This window comes from Aplosporella prunicola (genome assembly GCF_010093885.1).
Source record: "Aplosporella prunicola CBS 121167 unplaced genomic scaffold K452scaffold_23, whole genome shotgun sequence".
Lineage (NCBI taxonomy): Eukaryota > Fungi > Ascomycota > Dothideomycetes > Botryosphaeriales > Aplosporellaceae > Aplosporella > Aplosporella prunicola.
Window position 1 is genome coordinate 61,470 of NW_022983551.1, and position 19,129 is coordinate 80,598.

Genomic DNA, 19,129 nt, shown 5'->3' on the forward strand with positions numbered 1-19,129 from the left:
AAGAATCGATTATCGGTAGATGCGGCAACAAGCAGGGTTGCTGAGCTGGAGCTGGATTCAGTTACATGTTGATCACGGTTCTATACATGGCGAGCCTCGCGGCGATAGACGGGGAAATCTAGACCAAGCAACGAAGACGACAGCACCCCCCAATCCAACGACTCAATATATCTCTAGTTCTGCACATAGGCGCCATACTGCAGGACCATCCAGATGCTCGTGCCAATGCTAACAATGACGGGGCCAGCAAGGCCCTTGTTCCAGCTGGTAGTGCGGAAGCAGCACCACTCGGAGCCAAAGTGCCAGAGGGCGACGAGGTTGGTGAGGAGGGCGAGCTGGTACAAGCGGGCGTCGTGGACGTTGTACGAGGCGTACAGGCGCACGAGGCCTTGCAGGAGGGTCCAGGTGCCGAAGGTGCGGCTGTGCAGCGCCGTCGTCTGCGAGGGGAAGGCCAGGCCCGGTGTCGTGGGCGTTTTGTTCGTTGTCGGCTGCAGGTACACTTGCGACGTGAAGTGCAGGGTGCGGTAGGCTTGGACGAGGTTGCCCACGGCGGTTATGCCGATCTGGTGCGAGGGGTGGTCGTTAGTGCTTGTGCTGGAGTGGTGTGCTTTGGGGGGTGTGCATGGAGATGGATGCGCGTACGAAGAAGAGCCACTTGGGCAGGAAACCCTCGTCTTGGGGCAGGTAGGCTAGGAGTGACGACATGGTTGGCGGATTGTTCAGGTAATTCAGGTAAAGTTGGTTAGGCTAGGGGGAGCTGGAAGGTGTTGCGGAGGAGAGCACGGTGGTGGTGAGATGGGGATGTTGACGGCATGGCCTGAGCTTAACGTTGCATCAAGGGCGCGGAGCAGATGCAGATGCAAAATGGGACACTTTATGAGATTGGCACAGGAGCTAGAGGGATCAATTGGTTCAATTGATTATAGGCAATGGCTTTCTGGATTCCTCTTTCAGTCGAGTGATTGAAGCTGATCGCTCCCCCGAGCTCGCGTTGTGATCCTTGCATCCTCCCCGCTGCCAAAAGTTCCCCAACCGCGACGCTCAAGCATCACCCTCGTCACCACCACCTTTCACCATGGCCACGCACCTCCACCTCCCACCGGCCGTCGTCCTGGGCCTGGCCGCCGTCGGCGCCGCCTTCGTCTTCACCAAGGCCTTCAACTTCGTCCGCGTCCTGTTCTCGCTGTTCATTCTGCCCGGCACTTCTGTGAGTCCCCCACGCAACACCAGCCATCCAATCCCAGACAACCAGGTAGCTAACCGACACACGCACAGCTCTCCAAGTTCGGCCCCAAGGGCTCCTGGGCCGTCGTCACGGGCGCCTCGGACGGCATCGGCAAAGAATACGCGCAGCAGCTCGCGCGCAAAGGCTTCAACGTGCTGTTGATCTCGCGCACCCAGAGCAAGCTGGACGCGCTAGCGCAGGAAATCGAAGCCGCGAACCCGGGCGTCAAAGCCTCGACGCTGGCAATGGACTTCGCGGCGAACAACGACGCGGACTACGCGCGCGTCGAAGCCGCAGTCAAGGACCTCGACGTCAGCATCCTCGTCAACAACGTCGGCCTGTCCCACAGCATCCCCGTGCCGTTCCTGCAGACGCCCCTCGCCGAAATGCGCGACATCATCACCATCAACTGCGTCGGCACGCTGCGCGTCACGCAGGCCGTGGCGCCGCGGCTCGTCGCCCGCAAGCGCGGCCTCATCCTCACGATGGCGTCGTTCGGGGGCGTGCTGCCGACGCCCCTGCTCGCGACCTACAGCGGCTCCAAGGCGTTTCTGCAGAACTGGTCGAGCGCGCTGGGCGCGGAGCTTGCGCCCTCGGGCGTGCGCGTCCAGCTCGTCCAGTCCTACCTCGTCACCAGCGCCATGAGCAAGGTCCGCCGCGCGTCGGCCATGATCCCCACGCCCAAGGCGTTTGTGCGCGCCGCGCTGGGTAAGATTGGCCGTTCTGGTGGTGCCCAGGGTATTGCGTATACCAGCACCCCGTTTTGGAGCCATGGACTGCTGCATTATGCTATTGCGACTGTTGCAGGCACGATGAATAAGCTTACGCTGGGGATTAATTTGGGCATGCATGCGGATATTAGGAAGAGGGCGTTGAGGAAGGCGGAGAGGGAGGCAAAGAAGCAGTAGGGTTGGTGAGTGGACTAAATTGTGGGGGGAGGGAGCGGAGAGGAAGGAGGCAGGGCACAGAGGTGCATGCCAAAGCCGGGATATATACAAGAATCCAAAATGAAAGCTAGGCGTATGTACAAAACAGCAACAAAAAAGTACAGCACGCAGTCTTTCCACGACCGTCTAAATCTAAACGCCACTGCCACCACATGCATAGCCAGCCAAGTCAAACCAAACACACCCACGCTCACGAAACCAAGCCCACCCCCACACCCGCGCATCTACTCCTACCATCACAGTCCAGTCCAGTCCGCAGAGCAGAGCAGCGCAGCGCAGACCACCCCTCCGCACCAGCGTCTTGCTCACTCACTCACTCACGCACGCACTTCCTCTGCTCCAAACCCAAACAATCAAAATATACTGGGTAGTGGATCCCATGGGTTGGTTCTGGCACTGACACTGACCCTGACCCTGACCCTGACCGAGAACTAGAGAGAGAGAGAGAGCAGGGGTGGTGGTGCGGGCGAGATGGCGGAGACGGAGCCTGTGTGTGTGTGTGTGTGTGTGGTGTGAGGGCGGTGCGGTGGGTTGGTTTAGGGCGTGTGAGCTGTATACCAAGGAAAACTGGGATGCTTTCGTGTTTTCATATATATATATATACACGACCGCGCTCCTTTATGCTTTTTTCGTGTAGCTGTAAGTGAGCAATGGGAAGTACGAAGTATAAAGTACATGTAGTAGAGTGGGGTGGTTAGTATCTACGTATCAAATAGTCGAGTGTGGTGAGGTGGTGGTTAGAAGGATAGGGAGGAGGAGGGGAGGTAGCTAAAGCTAAGCTAAAAATGTAAAGGAAATAAATACACTTCTTAGACTTTAGATATCTAAGATCTACGAGGGGTTAGGTAAGTACTCTCTCTCTCTCTCTACAGCCGGACTGAGCTTTAAGATAGGTATTTATATATAAAGGTCAGCTTTGCTGTGCGGTCATAGCCGTAGCAGTCGTAGGCGCAGCCGCTGTATAACCTGCGGTCATATACATACAAGCGAGTGATATGCGTGTTGTAATAGCTAAAATAATGCTTTATTGTTTTCCTATACGGCTTCATTGGAGAGATAACGTTGCCTGCACCTGGACTACCTACCCACTTCGTACCGCCTCTTACGTACTGTAGAATCGACTTTGTGCTCGGCACCCTGAACCTGGTCTTCTTTTAAGACGGTTGGTTGGTATGAAAGAAGAAGCGAGTAGTTCTCGAGCGCTGGGGGCCCTGTCAAACCTGAATGCATCAACCTTCTTGACGCCCGACGGACTTTTGGAGCTCATTTAACGCGGATGGGGTCGCGGAGCTAATAGTTCGTTACCTTCTGAGACGTTATTTGTGCTAGAGTTCGGCTTGGAGTGGCATAGTGGCATGGTGGTGGTGGTTAGCATTGCCATTTTATAATGCTAGCTAGCGAGAGGTTGTGGCGATGAGCTTCCTCACCAGTCATTGATGAGATTTTTGTGCAGAGCGGCGATGGGCATGCGGCGTGGAGGTTTTGAGGAGTAGATGGCCTTTTTGAGGAGGCTCGAGTAGAGGGTTGCTCAGAGAGAAGGAAGCGGTTTTATGGTTTGTGTGGATATTTAAGAGTTTAGGAATGAGGGGTCAAGCTGTTGTTTATATAATATTTTGTCGTGCGGGAAATAGTCGGTTTGGTGGACGGAAATTTGGAGATGGATTACACATCTCTCATCGTCAGGAAAGATTCCCGTTTAGCATGGTGAGGAGGGGTAAAAGCAGTCCCTATAGAACACTCCTTGCCTAGCCACAAGCCTTAGCCTAGATATGAGTGAAAGGGTATTAGAGTGCGCACATACTTTAAGCATCCTAACTGGATTACGGTTCTACTCCGCACAAGTATTATTATTTCGTTATAGGCAATAAATTTAGCCCGACGGTGACGGGCGGTAAATCATCTGCGGAGTTGGACATCAAAAGTGCTGGCGTATTTAAAAACCAAGGCAATGAATCACTGATGATCTTCGAGATAGTGGTTGGCATTTCGTTTTGGCCAGCAAAATGTATGTTAACTCAGCATACAGTTCAACGTCATGCGCCATACTAATATGGAGTTTGCTAATGATGAAGTTGGAGGATATTCCGATTTTGGGGCCGCAAAATGTACAATTGGTATACAGGGCACGCTTAAGGCTTCTGCGTCGCGGTGTGGTGTCCCTGGCCGCGCTCAAAGTACTTCCACTGGCCCTCGGCCGGCTTCTCGCAGAGCTCCTCCCACCTGTTTGGCACGTCAATATCCTATTTCTACAGAGCAAGGTGATAATGAAGGCATACACTCTCTCCTTGGTCATGCTGTCAACAAGCTCGAGCTCGCCCTCGGCGACCCGGATGACTTCCTCAATCAGACCTGAACCAATCTGGTTCTCCACCTCGGCAATCCTGTAGTTGACATCAGCGAGCCTGCAGTTTCATGGTACATAGCTTCCAATGCTCTTTTCGACCCCACGCCTGCGAATGCCTGCCACTTAGTGGAGGTGACTTACTGGTCAGCGGTCAAACTGGGCTCCGCCTCCAAGCGGAAGTTCTTGACATTGTCCGGGGTGATCGGCTTGCCCTCGCCAAGCTCCTCCCTCTGGCCTCTCCTCTCCTCCGTGGTCCTGACGCCCTCGAGCGTCGGGGCCTCCACGGGCTCGCTATCCCACTCTTCCTCGCGCTCGTCGGCCTCTTGAACTTCTTTCATGGAAATGAACTCCTTGCCGTCAAGGTTGTACTTGACGCCCATGCCGTGCTTCTCGAAGATCTCAGGCTCGTTGGCGATCTGCTCCTTGACGCGCTCCAGCCATTCGTCGTAGCCAGCGGGCTTGACGGACTCGACAATGTTGGCGCGGTGGCGGGTCAGGGCCTCGGTGGACTGGCGGTAGACGGAGCTCTCGGGAAGCTGCTTGAGCTTGTCGAGCGTCTGGCTGTAGAGGAAGAGCAGCGTGGGCCGGGGCGCGGCGTGGGTGAACAGGCCGGTCAGGCCGGTGGGCGCGCCGGGCTGGAGAACCCTCTGGGCAGCAGGCCTGACGGCGGCGAAGAGACGTGCGGCTGGCCTCATGGTGGATGGGAGTTGTGGGATGTGGAGGGTTCAATGGGCGTTCAGCGAGTGAGAGGCGTCGCAGAGTAATGCCGTCGTCAATGGGCTTGGCACCATCGGAGGTTTGAGAGCGCCGACCGGGGAGCACCTGCCGCTAGTTGATGCCTCCTTTCGCGACGCCTCCACATCCCACTTGACTTGTTCACCATCGAGGCCTCCACGGCCTGCACCCCGCAGCCCATCATGCGCCTATTCGCCTCTCTCCTCTCGCTCTCTTTCCTCTCCTCCGTAGCCATCGCCGCCGACGCCAAGAAGCCTGCGACCGACAATCCCGCCACCGATGGCACCGTCTTCAACGACAAGCCCGTCCCGCCCATAACGGAGCTGAGCGGATCTACCATAGACAAAGATATCGCCGAAGGCAACTGGTACGCGCGCCGCTTCCTCGATGTTGCTCTGGAGTACTAACACCGACGTCAAGGCTAGTCGAGTTCTTCTCTCCTTACTGCTCCCACTGCCAGGCTCTTGCGCCGACGTGGCAAACTCTCTACGAGTTCTACTACACTTCCGACCCTCTCCCCGCTTCGTCAGACAAGGAAGGCGATTCGCTGAACACCTTTACGCGCTACTATGACTTCCACTTCGCCAAACTGGACTGTGTCGCCTTCAGCGACGCCTGCGCCGCCAAGGATATCCACTCGTTCCCTACCATTATGCTTTTCAAGGACGGCAAACTAGTCACCAAGAAAGTGGGCGCCAACAATATGAAATTCTACAGCGACTGGATTGAGGAGACCCTCGAGACCATCCGGCCCGGCTCCAGGCCAAAGGAAGGCATCAAGCTCCCCAAGAAGGGCGACCACAGTGTTGAGACCAACGCCAAGCCCGCCGTCAACGAGGCCAAGGACAAGAACCCAGAGGGTGGCAAAGCGGCAGCAGCTAAGCACAACGAGGTTGCCACCAAGGTCGCCGCGTCAGAGAAATCCGAAGCCACGAAGGCAACAAAGGCAAAGGTCGACCACAACCCGCTAGGCTCATCGATTCCGCTTACCGCCGAGGGGTTCCAAAAGCTTGTCACTACCACTCAGGATCCGTGGTTTGTCAAGTTTTATGCGCCCTGGTGCGGCCATTGTCAGGCTATGCACCCGAACTGGGTTGCTATGGCGCGTGAAATGAAGGGAAAGCTCAATATTGGCGAGGTCAACTGCGACGTTGAGAAGAGGCTTTGCAAGGACGCCCGCGTTAAAGGTTACCCTACGCTCCTGTACTTCCGCGGCGGCGAGCGTGTTGAATATGACGGTTTGCGCGGTGTTGGCGATCTTCTCGCCTTTGCGAACAGCGCGTACGATATTGGTGACGGTGTCCCTGATGTTGATGCGAAGGCTTTCGAGGAAATGGAAAAGACGGAAGAGGTGATCTTCCTCTACGTTTATGACCACGCGACTACCACCGAGGATTTCGCGGCTCTGGAGCGCCTCACACTTAGTTTGATTGGCCACGCCAAAATGGTCAAGAGCAACGATCCCGCTTTGGCTAAGCGCTTCAAGATTTCCACCTGGCCACGTCTGCTTGTTAGCAGGGATGGAAAACCGACCTACTACACGCCCATCTCACCGAGGGACATGCGTGATGTTCGTAAGGTCCTTGGTTGGATGAAGACGGTCTGGTTGCCTATCGTCCCTGAGCTTACAGCCACCAACGCTCGCGAAATCATGGATGGCAAGCTCGTTGTGTTGGGCATCCTGTCCCGTGAGCGTAGTGACGAGTTCATTGTTGCCAAGCGCGAGATCAAGAACGCCGCAATGGAGTGGATTGACAAGCAGACACACCAGTTCCAACTCGAGAGGCAGGAACTGCGCGATGCCAAGCAGCTGCGGATCGAAGAGGCGGAGGACCGGAATGACCAGCGCGCATTGCGGTCGGCCAAGAGCATCCACATCAACATGGATGAGATTGAGCGCAAAGAAGTTACCTTTGCCTGGGTTGATGGCGTGTTCTGGGAGCGCTGGATTAGGACCACTTATGGCATTGACGTCAAGGATGGAGAGAAGGTTGTTATCAATGACGAGGATGTAAGTTTGACCGTTGGATGGCACTCTTGAGACAAGCGCAGTCACTAACCGCTATTCTAGAACCGCCGCTACTGGGATCAGACTTTCACCGGTAACCCGATTGTTCCCAGCCGCACCTCAATCCTAGAGACCTTGTCCAAGGTTACTCGTAATCCTCCGGCGCTTCAGCCCAAATCTACCATTGGTGCTTTCAGCCATGCTCTTTTCAGCATGAAGCAGGCACTGACGGGCCACCCCATTTTGTCCATTATTGTTATTATTATCGTTGTCGGACTGGGAACTTACCTCGGCCGTGGCAAGCTTCGGAGAACGGGCTACTTCACGGTCGGCAACGAGAAGGATGGTATTCTGGGTGTGCCCAACGGAGGAGGCAAGACGGACTGATGGGTACGCGTTACGGTTTCGTTTTGGCACTGGATAGGTTGTATTGAAAAACAACTGGATGTACTGAGCGTTTGAAGGTAATAGGATGGGTTTTAGGCGTTTACTTTGCGGATTCACGATCAAGGGTTCCTTTAGCAAGCATGTTGTCTGTCTAGATACCTGTAGGCAGAGAAAGATATGGGTTGTCTTCTCACGAGCATCATGGCGACGATCAAGGCGTGAGGTTGGTGTCTGCAGTTTCGGATTGCCCGATTAGGTATCCCCAGGGCCCAGATATTAAATATGGAGAGGCGCGTCCCACCTCGCAGGCAGCCCCATTGAATAAGATACATGTAGCCCACAGCAAGCAGCACGGGCAGAGCCCTGCAGCGATAGGCAGCAGGACCCTTACATATGCAAGACGCCATGCGGGCGCGCATCCAGAAAGTCCGTCCTTCCCGCGCCTCTACTCCACGACCCCACATCGTCGCGGGGCGGGCCCGACGTCACAAAAGCGGTCACACGTGGGTTCCGACGTTCAACGGCGCTGGCGGACAGGCTAAACGCTACCTAAGGTTTGTTTGTTTGTTTCTATGTCTACGGCTATTTTTTTTTCCTGGTGTTCGCACGCCTCGCGCAACAAACTTGACAGCCAACCAACTGAGCGCGACTTGTACGACCGCAACACCGCAACCGCCGCCGCCGCCGCCGCCGCCGCCGCCGCCGCCACCGCCGCTCCCGCCGCCACCCGAAAAGAAAAGAGCACAGCAGCCTTCCTGCAGCATCGCGGAAGAAAGCGCAGCCACGAACACACAGAAACACACAGAGACACAACGCACGGCAGCAGCAGCACTAGGAGGGCAAGATGTCGAACCTCACGATTGCGAGCCTGCGGCGCATCGACCGCGACCAGCTGTACGGGCTGCTAAAGACGAGCAGCACGATGCTGACAGGCAGCAGTCCGCAGGTAGCGGTCATCGACGTGCGCGACAGCGACCACGTCGGCGGGCACATCCGGCACAGCCGGCACGTGCCGTCGTCGACGCTGGACTGGGCGACGCCGGAGCTGGTGCGCGCGCTGCGCGACGTCCCGACCGTCGTGTTCCACTGCGCGCTGAGCCAGCAGCGGGGGCCGAGCGCGGCGCTGAGATATTTGCGGGAGAGGGCGAGGCTGCTGGGCGAGGAGGAGGGGGAGGGCGAGAGTGTGGGGGTGAGGGCGGATGGGAGCGTGGGTGCTGAGGCTGAGGCTGGGGTTGAGGGGGGACAGAAACAGCAGGTTTGCGTCCTCGATGGCGGGTTTGTGCAGTGGCAGGAGAAGTGAGTCGTGTTTTGCTTTTGCTATGTTCTCCCTCCTCTCTCATGTTGTCCCCATCTTTCTCTATCTCTTTCTCTTTCTCTTTTTCTATCTCCATCTCTCTGCCTTTTGTTATTTGTTGGGTTGCCCCGCGGGCTCTGTCTTCTCTGGGGCGAGGGAGATCGTCTCGAGATCAGAGTTGTGCAGTGCCATTCCACAAATCGCTCTCTCCAGCTCGACACCCAGCTAACGCGTGGCTCCCCTCTCTCCTTGCCAACAGATATGGCGAAGACTCTACTGTCACCGAGGGCTACGTCAAAGACATATGGGAGTTTGGCTACTGACGGCGGTGGAGCGCGTTGGCGTCCGCGCGGAAGCTGGGGTTGAGGGAGTGTTAGTGAGGCTGCCTACAAGATGATCTGCGGCGAAAGTGATGGTGTTGGTGTTGGGGTCGGATGGCCGGAGAAGATGAAATGGGTTGGGGGGATGAACTGGTCAAGAGGAATCCCGAAGGAGCGTGAGGATTGATGGACGTGATTCGAAGGGCATTCGAAGGGCAATGGTGTACGGAGTAAGTAGGTAGGTGTCGAGGAGCAGCAAGCACACGCAACTCATGCTCACGGAGGCGCGCCGTCTTCTCCGCACCAGCACACACACACACACACACACACACACAGTCAGTCTCATCGATCGAGACAGCCGCGCACAGCGCTCATCACATTTTGGACGACGGCGACGTCGACGCAGCTCCTTCCCCCCCCCCCCCCCCCCCCCCCCCCCCCCTCCTGTCCACGTCCACGACCACGTCCACGTACATGACTAGATACCCACCTCCTCGGGCGCCATCAGCACACGCGCAGCCATCCCCCTCCCTCGATCGGAAGCCCGAAGCGAAGCATTTCGCGACGCGCGAGTCGCGAGTCGCGAGCGGCATCGGCTGCGAGCGACCCGAGCGAGCGAGTCCGTCCGTGCCGCCGCGGAAGAGCCGACGCGCGCGCAGCAAGCGGCCATTGACGAGCATCCGCGACGAGCAGACGTCGGCGACAGACGCTCGGTACGGCCGAGAAGCGCAGCGGCGACGACAACGACGGTGAGGACAGCGCAGTCCCCGGCAGGTAGCGCGAGGCGAGAGAGGCTTTTTTTTTTGCCGCGCAAAGGACAAGACGAGACGAGGAGTGAGAAAGTGTCTGTGTACTGTCTGCCTGTCTGCCTGTCTGGCTGCCCGTCTGTGCGTGGGGGGGGAGGGATGACTACTGCATCATCGTGGACGGTCGGTGTGTGAGAGAAGGACGAGGCGAGCAGGCGAGATGAACAATTGCCGGCACTCTATTTGCACAGACAGGCACCCAGCGGACCCCCCTTTGGGGCCTTGGCCCATCTCGCACACCCGTCGCGAGACGAGCCGGCCGTGGTTGCACTCGCCACGGCCAGGTTACAAGGCTCTTTGGCCGACCATCTGCCCGCTGGAGCGCGTGCGACGTTGCGCGCCGGGTGTGTGCAGTGCACGCGCCCGGATGGCTAGGTACCCGTCCACCTCTCCCGCAACCACCCACGCAGCTTGTTTTGAGGATCCCGCCGCACGTGCTGGAGGGGTAAAGCTGTGAGGAACCCACGATGCACACACTAGCCAGGTCCTCCATGCTACAAAACAAAGGACTACCAGGCCAAGGCACCAGGCCGACGTCAGCCTTGGTTCCCGTAGCGTCGTTGTCGCCCAACGCCGTTCCTTCGATTGCAATCCATCGCGTCCTGCGGCTTGCCGGCCCCGCGATATCATCTATCACATTCATTGCCCATCTAGGCCGCGTCCCGGTACCGGAGCGTGACCGGTCACCCTCAACGCTTCTACTACATACGTACAAAGTCGTCGCCGGCCCCAGGCCCGACGGTCTTTTTTTCCTCGCATTACCCCTGGCGGCTACAGGCGATTCGCTGGCCGGTGGCCGTTGGCGAGGCAGGAACGTCTCGACTGAGGTCGTAGTATGCAGCCATCGGCCTAATTCGAGTCGCGCCCCTGCTTGCTGCCAGCAGATCTCGTCGCGGAAGCGCAGGGGTCGCGGACCGGAGGATGCGCTTGGAGGAATGTCTTGTCTTTTTCATCAGGTTCGTGTTGACACGTTTGCTCGATCCGGGCGCGGCGGGCAGCTCGTTTGGGTAATGGGATTGCGTTTCCGGATTACCTAACTATGGCGTGAGGAGCAGCGATTCTAGAATGAGAGGACTCGCTGCCACAGTCTGTCGCGCATCGGGATCGCCATTGGCGGTCGCGGTGGCCGGGCGCTTCCGGGCAAGCTCTGGGCTCGGACAACTTTCCGCATCTCCAGACTTGGCGACAGCTGGCATCGGAGATAAGTGCGCCTTGGCGATGGTGGCGGCGAGGCTCCTTCGATAATCGATAAGGCCTGGATGGTGCAGAGGGAAGGAGGGCATCCATCACGGGCATCTATCTATTCACGGCACTTGTCTCTCTCTGCCAGTACTTACTCCCCCGTCACGTGCCGTCCGCCGCCCGATATTTTGGCGCAATGCGCGCCTGTAATTTGTTGCCATTTTGCCTTGCCTGTAGTGCCTGTGCCTGTGCCTGTGCCTGTTGCCTGTGTGCCTGCCTGTGTGCTTTCAATGCCCGCCCGTCGCTGGCTGCTTGTGAGCTGATCGCGCGCGCGCATTATCATCCATCCTCCCTCTCTCTTCACTTCCTACTTCCTCTTCTTCCTCCACTCCCTCTTCCCCAACCCATCAGGGACACGTCGTCTTTGTTTCTCTTTTACCACGACCCTCGCCGCACCCGCCGCCTGCCGCCCGTCCCTGGCTCCACACCCGCTTCCTGTCGCTCCACTTTCTGCCGTTGACGGCTGAGGCTGAGGCTGAGAGAGGCTCTTCGGCTGTGGGTCCTGGATCTGCGCGCAATCCCTTCCCGCTGAGCGTTGAACCATAACCCTCCCGCCGCGCCCCATTGCTGTTGTGTTGCTGGCGACCCTTGGCCCAATCCGTCGACGCCCCGGCTGCCGAAAATTTCTCTCGGCCTGCGCGCCGAACATCATCCCACTTCCACCGCGTCCCGCCAACGCAAAACCCCCCACCATATTTCCTCTTCTCCACCAAACCGCGCTTGCTACACCACCACTCAGCCAGCACTTCCCTCACCACCACCATCACCCGCCCCGGCCTAACCTCCAGACGCGACTCGTAGTCCCGTCCGACCGCGCCCGCCTGAGCCGACGGATGTGCACCTGGCGCCCACTCCCGACTGTGCGCCTCGAAACCTCCCACCGCCCGCTCCGCTCCACCATACCATGGACGATCCCTTCCACCAGACCTCTACCTACTTGCATGGAATCCCGACGCCTTCTGGCACCCATTCCCAGCCCTTGACACCGCACCAGACGTCGATGCCGCCTCAAAGGTTTCGCGCGCCCTCCGCGTCCACTCAGCAGCTCCCCCCACTGCCTCCACTCGGGAACGTGACCCAGTTCTCCACAAACGCCTACGGGAGCGCGCCCCAGACTCCGCTGACTCCGCATACGCCCGCCTCCAGCGCCCCCTCGGTCAGCAACGGCCGCGCGCTGCCTACCATTGCGCCGCATCCCCCGCTCCACTCGAACCCGTCGTCGAGCTCTTACTTCCTCTCCCACCCGACCCTGTCTAACGGCCAGTCGCTGGGCGGCATCACCTCGAGCGCCCACCCCAACAACGTGCATGCCATCGCCCCTGCGAGCATGACGGCCTCGCTGCAGGACATCCGTCCAATGCCCTCGGGCGGCATCGGCCTGCCCTACAGCTCCTCGCACTTGATGACCCAGCCTCCCATACTCCCCAACCAGGAGCCTGAGCCGATACATGTCGTTGGACAGCAAGGTCGCCGTGGTGTCTTGCCCACCGCCAACGGTCGCCCAGCCCCCGGCAGCGCCAAGGCAACACAGAACTTGACCAAGAACGCCGACAACAAGTACGAGTGTCCCCATTGCAACAAGACTTATCTTCATCTGAAGCACTTGAAGCGCCACCTCCTGAGACGTGAGTCACCACTTCTTTTTCTTTCGTCCTCCTTCTCCCCATTCTTCAGCAAGACGCGCCTCTCGCTGGCTGGAATGCTAACCCAGCCCCTCCTCTCCAGACACCGGCGAGCGTCCTTATCAATGCCATCTTTGCAAGGACACCTTCTCTCGTTCCGACATTCTCAAGAGACATTTCCAAAAGTGCTCGATCCGTCGCGGTAACCCCACCGGCCAGAACCATCTGGCCAACTCTCAGGCACACTTGAGGAAGAACAGAGCTTCGCAGGGTGGATCAGGTGATCACAGCTACCTCAACGCTGTGAACGCCCCTACTGGTTTTTCGAATGGTGCTTACCCAAACAACATGGTCGGCAATCAGGGATTCTCGTCCGAATCGCCGGGCCAGTACGCTGAAAGCCTGCCGTCCATGTCCGCCCGCACGTCCCGCGCCAACAGCCTGATGCAGCCCTCGACCCAAATGAACGGACTCAACGACCAGCGCAGGAGCATCTCCGACCTGAACGTCCTTCAGCAGAACCGCATGAGTTTCGACGCGAGCCATCTGAACCACGCAAACACGGTTCCCGGCAGCCTTGGAGGACAGATGCCTGGTTATACCATGGGCCACAATGATCAACTCAACCATCAGTTTGGGTACAACCACGCCGTCTCGGGCGCTAACATGCACAACAACATGGCAATGAAGGCTGATGATCACAACACAGCCATGTTCAACCGCGCCAGTATCTCTGGCATGAACAACGTCCATAACGGCCAGGGAAACGAAATGGGTTGGGATAATCCTTACCATCACAATGGGGGACAGGACGCATTCGGCATCCCAACCAGCATCTCTCAGGATCCTGTTGCTATAAAAGCCGAGACAGATCTGACCACGAACAACTTTCACCACTCGTCCGGTGAGGCCACACCGGATGGCATGTTCAACAACATTTATTCCAGTGCGTCGGCATTCCCCAACACAGACACCGTGTTTGACACTTGGAACTTGAGCTCTTCTGATCCCTTGCAGAATAAGGCTGAAGCTTTGATCGCTTTCTGCTTCCCCGGCGGGACCTCTCTTGTCCAGCCTAACGAGGCACAAGCGCTCGATGTTCTGAGGAAGGCCTCCTCGCTGGAAAACATGAAGTCCTTCCTCGAAGGTTTCAAGAATTTCCAGGAGCACTGGCCATTGATTCATATGCCAACCTTCAACCCGGTTGAAGCCAGCAATGGTCTCCTCTTAACTATCATCTGCATTGGGGCTGTGTATTCAAAGGAGCAAAATATTTTACAGGTGCGGGCGCTCATGGAGTTGACGAAGGGCGCTGTTCAACGATCTTCACGTATTTATGGCATGCTTGGCGATTCGGACCAAGACAAGGCCAACATCATCACGAATTCGACGGCCGATATCGAGGAACTTCAAACACTGATTCTACTTTCGATGGCTTTCATGTGGCACGGCAACGCGGCGCAGCGGCAGCAGATCCGGGAAGAATTCCCGAAGCTGGCGCAAGTTACGCGCAATCTCAATCTACTCACCCCGACCCCGGAAGGCCAACAGGGTTTCAGCATTCTGCACAATGTGGGCGCCGACGCTCACCCGCACCAGCTGCGGCAGTGGTCTTGGGGTTCTTGGGTGGCGCAAGAGAAGAAGTCGAGAATCATGTTCCTCATCTTCCTGCTCGACGCAGCACTTGTCATGTTCTGCAATTGCCGTGCTCAGTTCGACGTTTTCGAGATTCGCCTTCCGCTGCCGTCTGACGACGCGGTTTGGGAGGCGCGTACCGCGAACGACTGCGCTGATGCCCTCGGTTTGCATGGCCGTGTGGTGCAGGAGAGGAAGAACATTGCGGGCAGCCGTCTGCTGAAGCAGCAGGAGATCCGCGAGGTTCTGCGCACGTTGGTTCAGAACAACAGCGAGCCCTTGCCTCGGTCGACAAACATCTACTCCAAGTTCATCATCATTCACGCTATCCACGTCCAGATGTGGAGCGCACTTCGCCAGGCAGCGCAGCACACGAACCTGCTTCCCAACGGTATGCCGTCGAGTGGTTCCAGCACTCCCATGTCAAACGAGTTCGACGCCTCTTCTGGAACCAGCAGTGCCAGCACGAGTGGCCCTGCGACACCGACAGATACCGTCGCGGCGCAGAACGCCAACCAAGCGCTTCGCATTGTCAGTTTGGCGCTGGAGCAATGGAAGCGGAGCTGGGATCAAGACATGGGGTTTCAATACGGGCCGCAGGCACCATCTCCTCGCGGCTACTGCAGAGATGGCATCCATTACTTTTGGCTTGCAAACACCATCATGCGCAGACGCAGCAAGGACTGGCTGAACATGGGCGCGGACCAAAGGTTCTCTCAGACCCTCCATGTCCTCAAGCAAATCAAGAACTGGGTCGCCTCTGAACAGAGCAGGTTTGGCATGCCATCCGGCTCTGTCGGCGACATGGACAACAACTACGCTGTTGACGACCTGCTGCTGGACATGAAGCTTCTTTTCGCGCCCATTGACAAGCAGTCTGGAACCCAGACCCCACAGTCCCACAGCATTGCTGCTACTCCCACTAGCGTCCATGCCACCGGAGTTCATCCTCATGGTGTTCTGGCTAGCGGGATTCCCACACATGGTGGTGTCTCTGCTGTCAGTACCTATTAATGCACCCAAGGTTCTCCGCTCGACGCTTTTAATTCTGCAGTCTGCTGCGCCTCCACAAGTATCTAGCCGAATCGAACCATCCGGAAACCTTCAATTGTTAACGTCGGTTACGCTCATTGCATGTCATTTTTCACGCGCACTATACTAGACGAGGTCGGCGTTGTCAGGCAGCTTCGTTCTAGAGTTGAACCGTAGCCTGCCGTCTTTTCGTTTATTTCATTGATTGTCTTTTTTTTATCATATCTTTCCTTGTTGCAAAATCAAAAAGTTTATAGATGTGGATCACCACACGCGCGGGGTTTTGATTCAAGTCTCTCGCGGGTTGGGAGGAGCCCTGTGGCACTGAAAGAGCTAGCATTGTCAACGGCGCAGGTGGATTGCTTTCCTCGTTGCACATACATTCGACGGGCGTTTTGTTCTCCTCTCTCTACACACACTATGCTTTGGTTTGTCCCATCGGTACGAGTTTAGATGGGCTTACGAGAGTTGTTGCTGCGACGGGTCGTCGACGTTGGGCTATTGCTGTCATTGCCTTATTTTCCTATTTTTCCTTCTCATTGTTCCCTTTTATGCTTTGGAAAGGGGAGGGGTTTTGCTTGCTCTTTTTTGCCTCGGGACATTTTTGCTTTTCTTATTTTTGTCGTTTTGCCTTTTTTGCCTCGCGCGCGCAAATGGAAAAGGGAAGTGAAACATCAGAGAGAGCGAATGCCGTGCGGCGGGGAGATGGGAGGAGACTAGGAGGAAGGGATATGACGAGATTTAAAAAAGACAAATGGACTGACGATTTGTTATGACGTTTGGCTTTTTTCCTTGACTCTTGTTTTTCTGTCCCTTTTTTAAGCCGCCTTTTCTCCTTCCACCTCTTCTTCCTTTTACTTCATCGGCTCGGCGTCCTCCATCATCATCTCTTTTACTCTGCCTACTCGTCGGGACTCCTTTCTTGAGGTGGAGAGGGGCGGGCAGGCGGGATGGCATGGGATTGGGATGGGATGCCGGAGCGCAGATGCACGGGCTGGCTGCTTGGGATGTTTGTGGGGTGTGGGTATGGGTATGGGTATGTGAATGGTGGATGGGCGTGGGATAGGGATGGACGGGATGGAAGGGAGGGAGGGATGTGAGATGCTTGTTGGATGTGGATGATGTATGATGCGTGTATGTGTGTGGATCGAATCGGCGGCGGTGGTGTGGTTATGGGTGGCCTGGCTGCTGGGTTGTGTATGGATGTGCGGTGCTGGTTTGGTGGGGGTGGGCTGATATGGATATGGATATGGTGGATGATGTATGATGCGTGTATGTGTGTGGATCGAATCGGCGGCGGTGGTGTGGTTATGGGTGGCCTGGCTGCTGGGTTGTGTATGGATGTGCGGTGCTGGTTTGGTGGGGGTGGGCTGATATGGATATGGATATGGATATGGATGAGAGCCTGCAAGGCAAGACAATAGCTGCAAATGAAACGAATTGGAATCAATGACATGGATCGAAGCTTCTGCCGACGACTGGTGGTGTGTAGCCGTGTGTGTGCATAAGCGCGTGCGTGCGGGCGTGATGTGATTGTGACAGAGAGCGGGCGGGTGGGCGGGCTGGTTGTTTGCCTGGTTGTTTGCCTCGTGCTGCCTGTAGTTACGTATGTACGTATGCCTGCAGTCGGCTGCGGCCGGTTGGGTACGCGGTACGCGGTACGCGGTATGCGGTACGCGGTATGCGGTATGCGGTACGCGGTATGCGGTACCTAGTTATTCGGCAGTTGACTAGGCGGTATCGGTAACTACGCGAGAGCAAGAAGCGAGTAAGCATGCATGTATGCACTTATGCGCATGTACGGATCGGTATGTGGGTGTAAATGTACGTACGTGTGACACGAGCAAGGATCGGGAGCCGGCGAGCGCGCCAATCGGAGGTTAACTATTTATTGAGCGAGTGGGTGGGAGCTTCCTTGGGGCCTGCCGCAGGGCTTCCGTGTCGTGCATGCTGACTGCGTGCTGCGTGCATACTATGTGTGTGCGTAAGTGCGTGTAGGCGTGCAGGCGTGCAGGCGAGTGGCGTGGGGGTGTGCTGCGGGGTTGATTGGCTGGAATTGCTGCTGCGGATACGAGGGCGTGCGGGTGGGAGGGATGCGTGTGTGTGTGAGAGAGAGAGGGGGGGTTCCGTTTGTCCGTTGTCTGTCTGTCTGTCTGTCTATTTGTTGGTGCTGGTGCTGGGGTGGTTGTTGGGGTGGTTTAGACGGGTTTTTATTGTCGTTGGTAGGTGGTTTGGACTTGGGCGCTTTCTTTGTTTGTTTGATTTGTCTAGGTAGACGTTTGTAGATTCTTTTGCTTGCTATATGGACTTTTTACTACGAAGAGATAAGAAGTATTAAATGTGTTGGTCCTTTATAACCCATAATCCCTCGCTAAGAACAACCTATTCTTTATAATATATGTATGTATAGGTAGGGACCCTTGTCGACCGTATATTTTTAGCCGCCTATTATGGAGAGCAATGTCGTGTTTGATTAGAAAAAAGATGAGGCAGGCTAGTATATTTAGGGTTGTCTAAGACTGAAGGAGGAACCCGGTCTGAATTCTGAAAGAGTGGTCATCTAGGGAGTGCTTGTGCTTGTAGTAGATGTACTGTATTAGGTGTATAACTGTGGTTGATAATAGGCGGTACTAGTGGCTAGGAAATGTCCGGATCACTATCTAAAATGGCTTTCGCTCTACCGTGTCTCCGAACCGCTTAGTCGATGATTTCTTTTTCGTGATATAACGTTTAGCCTTCACTCGCTCCTACTTGCGTTGGGAAGCGGGAAGAATCCATTAACCAAAGGCGATAATAGGGGGAAATCATTAAGAGACGGCCAGCTAGGACAATGTTGTTAACGCACTCTAGGCTTTTGAACAATTTCTCTTAATGCCTTTCGCTTTGAAAGTCCTAACAGCCCACTGCTAAAGATAAATATCTATTCCTACCTCAGCAGCATCTCAATAGCAACAAACACAGCCCGATATCCGTGGCATATATATGCACTATATGCCTTGCCAGATCACAGTGCACACGCCATGGATAGATAGATACGGGCGACGAGCATGGTGGAAACACGTTAACAGAAAAAGAAGGCATCGAAGAAGCATTTACTTTGTGCTTATACTGAGAATGTCTGCGTCACGATAGTGGGTAGGATAGCATCTACTAAGTGTTGACAGCAAGGCCTTGCAGTGATGTGGGCGAACCACTGATGCGTGGGTAGTAGTAGAAATGCTCACGAGCAAGGCAGACTCTGTGTCCTTCCGTTGCTGTAAATGCTTATAGAGCTCACAGCGCAAGGTCGGTATCGGGTATCAGGGTAGGTAAAGCGCCTTCATCTCGCAGCCACCTCGTCAGTAATCACCAATTACTGCACTCAAATCGGGCTGACGGTCGGCTTCAAGAAATGAGAGATGCAGAGATGAAGAGCAAGAGTAAGAGTAGGAGAGGTCTCGAAGAGCGAGAAAAAAAAAATAAGGAGCGGGCGAAGAGACGAATAAAGGATAGGCATAGTGAAATTCTTACCTAGGTAATAATATAGCATATC

At 56.0% G+C, this 19,129-nt stretch overlaps 9 protein-coding genes across 9 annotated transcripts; 6 read left to right on the top strand and 3 right to left on the bottom strand.

Moving 5' to 3' along the window:
• Positions 1-179: 179 nt before the first annotated feature.
• Positions 180-892, bottom strand: K452DRAFT_255903 (uncharacterized protein; the record flags this gene model as incomplete). Its single annotated transcript, XM_033538376.1, has 2 exons — positions 643-892; positions 180-563 (listed from the first exon to the last, which is right to left on the bottom strand). Coding segments are annotated over exons 1-2 (447 nt in total), but the record flags the coding sequence as incomplete, so codon positions are not given.
• A 157-nt stretch (positions 893-1,049) lies between these two features.
• Positions 1,050-2,313, top strand: K452DRAFT_321017 (uncharacterized protein). Its single transcript, XM_033544367.1, has 2 exons — positions 1,050-1,207; positions 1,276-2,313. Exons 1-2 carry the CDS (start codon positions 1,076-1,078, stop codon positions 2,131-2,133), a joined length of 990 nt encoding a protein of 329 aa, XP_033394149.1. The 5' UTR covers positions 1,050-1,075; the 3' UTR covers positions 2,134-2,313.
• Positions 2,314-4,337: 2,024 nt separating this feature from the next.
• K452DRAFT_216233 (uncharacterized protein) lies at positions 4,338-5,211 on the bottom strand (the record flags this gene model as incomplete). Its single annotated transcript, XM_033536252.1, has 3 exons — positions 4,338-4,392; positions 4,449-4,553; positions 4,658-5,211. Coding segments are annotated over 3 exons (714 nt in total), but the record flags the coding sequence as incomplete, so codon positions are not given.
• A 168-nt stretch (positions 5,212-5,379) lies between these two features.
• Positions 5,380-7,849, top strand: K452DRAFT_276817 (uncharacterized protein). Its single transcript, XM_033539296.1, has 3 exons — positions 5,380-5,618; positions 5,672-7,262; positions 7,323-7,849. The coding sequence occupies exons 1-3, from the start codon at positions 5,434-5,436 to the stop codon at positions 7,644-7,646; spliced, it is 2,100 nt and encodes a 699-aa protein (XP_033394151.1). The 5' UTR covers positions 5,380-5,433; the 3' UTR covers positions 7,647-7,849.
• Positions 7,850-8,174: 325 nt separating this feature from the next.
• On the top strand, positions 8,175-9,271 carry K452DRAFT_290581 (uncharacterized protein). The gene is made up of 2 exons (XM_033541025.1): positions 8,175-8,942; positions 9,200-9,271. Exons 1-2 carry the CDS (start codon positions 8,491-8,493, stop codon positions 9,261-9,263), a joined length of 516 nt encoding a protein of 171 aa, XP_033394152.1. The 5' UTR covers positions 8,175-8,490; the 3' UTR covers positions 9,264-9,271.
• A 966-nt stretch (positions 9,272-10,237) lies between these two features.
• K452DRAFT_86763 (uncharacterized protein) lies at positions 10,238-11,366 on the top strand. The gene has a single exon (XM_033547249.1). It carries the CDS (start codon positions 10,534-10,536, stop codon positions 11,101-11,103), a length of 570 nt encoding a protein of 189 aa, XP_033394153.1. The 5' UTR covers positions 10,238-10,533; the 3' UTR covers positions 11,104-11,366.
• A 1-nt stretch (position 11,367) lies between these two features.
• On the top strand, positions 11,368-11,920 carry K452DRAFT_86764 (uncharacterized protein). Its single transcript, XM_033547250.1, has one exon. The coding sequence runs from the start codon at positions 11,445-11,447 to the stop codon at positions 11,766-11,768; it is 324 nt and encodes a 107-aa protein (XP_033394154.1). The 5' UTR covers positions 11,368-11,444; the 3' UTR covers positions 11,769-11,920.
• Positions 11,921-12,107: 187 nt separating this feature from the next.
• On the top strand, positions 12,108-15,815 carry K452DRAFT_86690 (uncharacterized protein). The gene is made up of 2 exons (XM_033547248.1): positions 12,108-12,933; positions 13,034-15,815. The coding sequence occupies exons 1-2, from the start codon at positions 12,213-12,215 to the stop codon at positions 15,577-15,579; spliced, it is 3,267 nt and encodes a 1,088-aa protein (XP_033394155.1). The 5' UTR covers positions 12,108-12,212; the 3' UTR covers positions 15,580-15,815.
• A 569-nt stretch (positions 15,816-16,384) lies between these two features.
• K452DRAFT_86770 (uncharacterized protein) lies at positions 16,385-17,136 on the bottom strand. Its single transcript, XM_033547251.1, has 2 exons — positions 16,945-17,136; positions 16,385-16,840 (listed from the first exon to the last, which is right to left on the bottom strand). The coding sequence occupies exons 1-2, from the start codon at positions 17,051-17,053 to the stop codon at positions 16,452-16,454; spliced, it is 498 nt and encodes a 165-aa protein (XP_033394156.1). The 5' UTR covers positions 17,054-17,136; the 3' UTR covers positions 16,385-16,451.
• Positions 17,137-19,129: the final 1,993 nt, after the last annotated feature.

What these genes read in the sequence shown, in the direction of transcription:
- K452DRAFT_276817 (XM_033539296.1), top strand. Translation starts at nt 5,434, where the DNA reads ATGCGCCTATTCGCCTCTCTCCTCTCGCTCTCTTTCCTCTCCTCCGTA. An exon ending in GATATCGCCGAAGGCAACTG is followed by an intron (nt 5,619 to 5,671) that starts GTACGCGCGCCG and finishes ACCGACGTCAAG; the next exon opens with GCTAGTCGAGTTCTTCTCTC. An exon ending in TTGTTATCAATGACGAGGAT is followed by an intron (nt 7,263 to 7,322) that starts GTAAGTTTGACC and finishes CCGCTATTCTAG; the next exon opens with AACCGCCGCTACTGGGATCA.
- K452DRAFT_290581 (XM_033541025.1), top strand. Translation starts at nt 8,491, where the DNA reads ATGTCGAACCTCACGATTGCGAGCCTGCGGCGCATCGACCGCGACCAG. An exon ending in TTTGTGCAGTGGCAGGAGAA is followed by an intron (nt 8,943 to 9,199) that starts GTGAGTCGTGTT and finishes CCTTGCCAACAG; the next exon opens with ATATGGCGAAGACTCTACTG.
- K452DRAFT_86763 (XM_033547249.1), top strand. Translation starts at nt 10,534, where the DNA reads ATGCACACACTAGCCAGGTCCTCCATGCTACAAAACAAAGGACTACCA.
- K452DRAFT_321017 (XM_033544367.1), top strand. Translation starts at nt 1,076, where the DNA reads ATGGCCACGCACCTCCACCTCCCACCGGCCGTCGTCCTGGGCCTGGCC. An exon ending in TCATTCTGCCCGGCACTTCT is followed by an intron (nt 1,208 to 1,275) that starts GTGAGTCCCCCA and finishes ACACACGCACAG; the next exon opens with CTCTCCAAGTTCGGCCCCAA.
- K452DRAFT_86770 (XM_033547251.1), bottom strand. Translation starts at nt 17,053, where the DNA reads ATGTCATTGATTCCAATTCGTTTCATTTGCAGCTATTGTCTTGCCTTG. An exon ending in ACCCCCACCAAACCAGCACC is followed by an intron (nt 16,841 to 16,944) that starts GCACATCCATAC and finishes CACCATATCCAT; the next exon opens with ATCCATATCAGCCCACCCCC.
- K452DRAFT_86764 (XM_033547250.1), top strand. Translation starts at nt 11,445, where the DNA reads ATGCGCGCCTGTAATTTGTTGCCATTTTGCCTTGCCTGTAGTGCCTGT.
- K452DRAFT_86690 (XM_033547248.1), top strand. Translation starts at nt 12,213, where the DNA reads ATGGACGATCCCTTCCACCAGACCTCTACCTACTTGCATGGAATCCCG. An exon ending in GAAGCGCCACCTCCTGAGAC is followed by an intron (nt 12,934 to 13,033) that starts GTGAGTCACCAC and finishes CCTCCTCTCCAG; the next exon opens with ACACCGGCGAGCGTCCTTAT.